This window comes from Gracilinanus agilis, unplaced genomic scaffold (genome assembly GCF_016433145.1).
Source record: "Gracilinanus agilis isolate LMUSP501 unplaced genomic scaffold, AgileGrace unplaced_scaffold57804, whole genome shotgun sequence".
NCBI classification, from domain to species: Eukaryota; Metazoa; Chordata; class Mammalia; order Didelphimorphia; family Didelphidae; genus Gracilinanus; species Gracilinanus agilis.
In genome coordinates this window covers 1-6,113 of record NW_025393359.1, presented here as the reverse complement: position 1 = coordinate 6,113, position 6,113 = coordinate 1, and the positions used below count along the sequence as shown (strand labels likewise).

The following is a 6,113-nucleotide window of genomic DNA, read 5'->3' as shown; positions in this document are numbered from 1 at the left end:
ACCCAGAATTCCAGGGGACCCCCCTGGAGAACTTTGGGGTGAGGGGCAGTTGAGAAGGGTTGAAGACAGTTAATTGGTGGGATTGGATGTGAGCAGATACTCTGCTTGTTTCTCCTGACTTGGGGTTTCTCCTGAGAAACCATTGTAGCTTAAGCCAGTAGTTTCTACTCATAGGGTTAGCCTATTTGTCAGTTCTATTCTTCGTTGATATAATTATATAATTATTTAGTAATTAGAGAGTAAGATATTTATCTATAGCAATAGAGCCAGTTTTAGTTAAGTGCTTCATTCCTCCAGTGAGGAGGGGGAAGGGGGCATCAATTTAGCAGTTTAGGGTCACTTTTCATTTATCCTAAACCCTTCCTGGATTTATATAATTTTCCTTGTTAATTCCTAATATAACTTTTTACCTTCAAAGCTGTGCTTGATAATCATTTGAAAGATACTTACAATTCAGTCTGAACTTCTAAATTGAATCCTGTTGGCTGCCAGTTTAAGATCTCTTCTGTCCTCAACAGTTAGATAAATAATTTCTATATATTTCCTTTAACTGACTTGAGAGGAATATAAATTTAAGAAAGGAACATTATTGGGGTTTCAGCCATAAGAAAAACTTACCAGAAGAATCCTAGTCCTGTCATCATTACCAACTGAAGCAGAAGCAGTTAGAGGGGGAGGGGTTTGAGAATCAGGAGTGTTTTACCCCCTCCTTTCCTCACTGTAGCCTGTCAATCTAGGGCTCTTGACTTAAAGCTATATTTGGCTCTGAAACATTTATCTGCTTCTCCAAACTATCTGTTATTATAATCATAACAGGTGGTGTCACTCCATGATTGTTGGTGGAGAAAAGACCAAGCTCAGCACCCATCCCTGTCCCAGCATCTCCCTGTGAGACTTAATAACCTCCCTTGGAGGCAACCCAGACAAGCCGCCCCTGTCCCAGCTGTGGAGGAAGGAGAAGCCCCTGGGACAGTGGGGGCTCCCTCAGCAGCTTCCTGGCCAGGTTTTTGTTCAGAGCTGGAGCACTGTGGGAGGCCAGTTATAGTTCTGCTGACAGTAATAGTGTGCCATGTCCTCGGGTTCCACCCCACGGATGGTCAGAGAGAAATCTGTCCCAGAGCCACTGCCACTGAAGCGGGCAGGGACACCAGGCTGCAGGGTGAAAGCAAAGTAAATGAGGAGCCTGGGAGCCTGGCCTGGGGGCTGTTGATACCAGCTTATGTGACTCCCAATGCTCTGACTGGCCCTGCAGGACAGGGTGACCGTCTCTCCTGGAGACACAGACAGGGAGGATGGAGACTGGGTCAGCCCAATGGCCCCTCTGGCATCTGCAAGCAGAAGGACAAATAGAAAGTTACAAATATTCATGTCTCCAATGTACCAGGAAGAATCACTGATATAATGTGGGGAGGTAACTTCTCAGATGCCAACCCAGACTGCCTCATGACCCAGGAGGGGACAGATGGCCCCTCCATCTCTCACAATCACCCATAACCCAATTCTCCCCAGAGGGACAAGAGTCAAGCAGAGTTTCACAGGACTCCTCTAACAATTTCTCAGGGTAGTCTCTGATCTTCCTTTCTCACCTGGGATCCAGAGAAGCAGGAGGCAGAACAGTTGAGCCTGAGACCCCATCATCTCCCTGTGCCTGAGCTCTGGCTCCCCAGCAGCTCCCTCCCAGCTGCCCCTTTATAGCTGCCTCCTCAGCTGGCCTCATTTCCTCAGCAGGAGCCATGCAAAACAGGAGGGTGGGAAGGGGGGAGTTTGGGGCTGGTTGTCAGGAATGGGTGCAGAGAGAGTTTTCTCCTAAGAAGGGGTGTTCCTCCTCTCTTTGGAGATCAGATCTTTTGTCTGAGTTACTGAAAACAGCCTCCTTGTGGAACCCTGACATGGAATTTCCCAGAATAGTCAGAACCTTCTCTTTCTTTATGAACCTGGCAACCCTCTATAATGGAACCTGTTAACCAAAAAGATACCCACTTGGCATTCAATCACCCATTTGTCCAATGGCTTCTTTTTCATCCAGCATTTGCAACTATAACACAGGCTCTCCATTCATGCTTCTCTTTACCCTCCTCACAGGATCACATAGTCAGTGCTATGAGTGTCCATTCACTGGGGAGGGATGCAGAGGTATTAAATTCAGTGAAAAAGAAAGGATACTCAAAGAGGGGAGATAATTTATATTGAAGTTTTGTCTCTGTTTCTCCCTTGAAAGGGAGATAGAAGAAGGTGGACTTTGGGTGCCATTTGTGATTCTCTCTCAACCATGGGTAAAAGGTATATTACTGATGTTCCAAATAGACCTTAAGAGTATCAGGAAAATTTCTCTTCAATCTAAATAATTTAGTCTCTCCAAGTGATATAGGAACCCCGCATTTGAAGCCTCATTTCCATGGGAGTGTCAGTCACAAGTTCCCCTCACATGCATCTCAGCCTCCAAGACTTATAAGAGACAGAATCTTCAAAGTTACTGGAAATAAATTTCACACCTCAGACCCTGGAGGTAACTGATGGAGCAGTGGAAAGACTGCTGGATATGGAATCAAGAAACCCTGTGTGTCCCTGGACAAGTCACTTAACCCCTACTTGTCTCTGTTTCAGTAGGTGTAAAATGGGAAATATAAGTGCATTCTCTCTTAATTGTTGTGAGAATTAAACGAGATAATATTTTTAAGAGCTTTTAGGGCATATAGTATACACTATGCCAATACTAATTGCTGTCCCTTCATCCTATAGACAGGAAAGTCACTCATCAAAAAGCATCTATAAATCCTCCTTCAACCCCATAAATGAACAGAGACTTTGCCTTCTGACTTGCCAGGCTCCAGCAGGAGTATTAGACCTGGTGGTAGTGCCCTGCTCTGAAGCCCCTCAAATGGAGTGAGTGGATTCTTAGCTGATGTCACCAATTACTGAGCCCCATCCTGGGTCCTTGTCCTTGTCTTCCCCAGCCCCAGTCGCCACACAGATCTCCTCTGCTCCCAGCAAAGGAAGGCCATTTGTGTCTGCAAACATCTTATCCACCATCCCTGACCCCTGCCTTGCTGAAGTCCTCTTGGTGTTCTCAGCCTTCAGCTGGTGATGCCTTTCTTCTTTTCCTCACAGCCATATCTCTAACCACCGACCCATCTGCTATGAAGACATACCAACATCACCCCTCCTTTACTTGAGCAAAATAATGGGCTGTCTCCATTCCTATGAATCTTTCCTTTTCTGGACAGAACTGCCATGCAAGAGGCCTCACAGGTTCTCTTGGAACCTTTCTCACCTGTGCTTTTAATGTCCCCTCAGCTCCCTAAACCTTGTCCTGGCATTCCCACTTGTCTTCTTTCTCCCTGCTCTCTAGGAAGTGTCTCTTTGTTCCACTTAGTGTGTGTGTTTTCAAGAAGTATTTTTTCAAAGAAAAGCATTGTCTATGTAATATGACTAATTTCATCATTTTTATTGTGAAATCTTACTGATATCATTTGGTTTTCCATTACATTCACTTCCAAATATCCCTCATCCCCCTCCTCTACCTAATGAGGTCGTCTTATAACAAAAATGTAAAAAGAAAGCGGTGGGTAGGTTGGTAAGCCAATCAGTAAGCCAACTGCTTTTGACAGTAAATGCTATATAAAAATAGAAGAATAAGAAAGTCAATGTTTTCATCTCTTCTCCTGGGGGAAGCTTGGTTATGATGATTCTCCACCACACAGTCTTATTTTCTTAGTTACATTTGGGTTGACGTTGTTATTGCATTAATTGGATTGTTTCCCTCATTTGATAACTCGTCACAATGATATAGTTGTGATATATGTAAAACTGGCTGCAATGAAGTCAAAGGGAGAGTCAAGTAGAATTCTTTGGAGAGACACATGATGGAGAGGAGAAAGCTGCCTCCTTTACTCATCACACTTCAGGAATTATGAAGAAGTGTTGGAACAAAGTGCATCATTAAGAAGTGAATGACCAAAAAAATATGATTAGCATATTCTGACCATAGCAGAGGATGACTGTTGTGTGACCCCTGCTCCACTGTGTCCTTGTCCTGTGGAGACAAAGTAGGGAAGGGTCCCCTTCCTTTTGGAAGAACCATTGTGGTGAACTTAGAGAAGGACAGGACAAAGCAGGAATCAGAGGATGGACAAGGCTGGCTGTTATCTGCCTTGTTGGAAAGGACAGATTTCATGGAGCATCTGTCAGTGTGCATAACAGAGGCAATGCCTCTGCGCTATTCTACCTTAGTGCCAACATTCGTGGTGTTCTCTACCTTGGTTAGAACATGCTGGGATAGTATTTCCTATTCAAGGTGCTTCATGTTCACCTAGACAAAGAGACTGATGTCCAGAGAAAGGGAAGAAGCCAGAACAATGACATGACTAAGAGGTCAAGATCTTTGATGACTGATTCATGAAACCATGGATGCTCAGCAGAGAGAAAGACCAACACCAGGAAACCCAAAAGGGTCCTTCAAGCATTCAAAGGACCATCACAGGGAGGGAGAATTGGTCTTACTATGTATATATATATACTGATCATAGAAAGATAAGCAATGGGTAGAAATCACAGAGAGTAAGACTGAAATTCAAGGGAGGACCCGCTCACTGAAAATGAGAATTCTTTAAAAGTTGAAATGGTTCCCTATGATTGGAGGTCGTTGCTTATACTGGAGGTCTCCAGATATATCCATCTCTTGGTCTCTGTCTCAGTTTCCTGATCATTAAAATGGCATAATAATAGCACCTACCTGTCTGGTTATTGTAAGGATCAAATGAGACCATTTTTTAAAAAGAACTTGGGACAGCACTTTGGACAATAGTAGGCATTTAACATATTCTAATGATTAGAATTGCTGTCATTATTCTTACAAAATTTTAAGGTTATTTAATGCCAACATGATAGAGTGTATTTAGGGACAGCTATAGCTTAAGCCAGTTTGCTCCCTGTGGGGCTTCTTCATCCACTAGATGTTGTCATCGCCCCATTCTTGGGTGATGTAATCAGATTAAAAGAGGAATCTTGTTGTTGCCCCACCATCTGTCTCAGACCTGCAAACTTCTTGAGGAAGCCAAGAGAAGCTGCCTCTGTCCCATCTGTGAGCGAAGGAGAACTAGATGAGATAATTATGGCTCCTGAAGCAGTTCCTGGGCAGGTTTTTGTTCAGAGCTGGGACACTGTGAGAGGCTACCTGTCCACCTGCAGGCAGTAATAGTGTGTGATGTCCTCGGGTTCCACACTGCTGATGGCAAGAGAGAAATCAGTCTCAGAGCCACTGCCAGGAACCAGGCAGGGACCCCAGAATGCAAGGTGGAAGCCCAGTGAAAGATGAGCCTAGGAGACTGGCTATGGAGGCTGTTGGAAAAATAATTTTTATAAATAATTTAGAAAAAAACAAAAGCAAGTGTTAATAAAGAAGATTAAATTTCAAGTTGTGTCCTGCAATTCTTTTTTCCCCTCCTTTTTCTTTTTGAGCTCTGGGTTCAACATTTACCAACCCAAAATGGATTTAATTACTCATAAAGCCTCAAATCTCTCTTGTCTAGGGAAATGATGTTTTTTTTTAACTGCCTTACTTTATATGATATCTGATACTAGATGAATGAACATTGATCTTTTTCTTTCTTTTTAAAAACTTTATTACTAGAGAGATATGGCTGACTTAAAGAGGTGGCAGGGATATATTAATAAGTAAATATAATTAAGATGGTCAAAATAAAATAATCAGAAATAAAATGAATAAAATATTGATTACATGTAGTTACTATTTTATGTACACTTATTCCTTTGGAAAGAACCACAATGGTAGTATTTAGATAGACTTTAAAGTTTGCAAAGTACTTTACAAATATCAATTCTTTTCACTCTCACAACTGTCAACATGGCTGCCAGGTGTGTGTGGAGTAGAATTTTTTGGGGGGGAACTTGCACCCCCAGAAATCACTTTCAGGAACAGACAAGAGACTTAGATAGATGCTTGCAGAGAAGATGCGGCCTTTATTTAGGAAGGAGAGAGATGACGGGGATCCCTGCCTGAGTGGTCTACAGCATCCAGAGGTATACAAATGAAATCAGAATTTGTAGGAAATGAATATAATGGTGCCTTGACTTACCACCACTTGTGTGTGACA

General features: G+C 42.9%; 1 gene segment (V, D, J or C); it reads right to left on the bottom strand.

The window, feature by feature from the left end:
* Positions 1-1,011: 1,011 nt before the first annotated feature.
* LOC123256321 lies at positions 1,012-1,635 on the bottom strand. The segment is given in 2 exon segments: positions 1,012-1,328; positions 1,587-1,635. Coding segments are annotated over 2 exon segments (366 nt in total).
* Between the last annotated feature and the right edge of the window lie 4,478 nt (positions 1,636-6,113).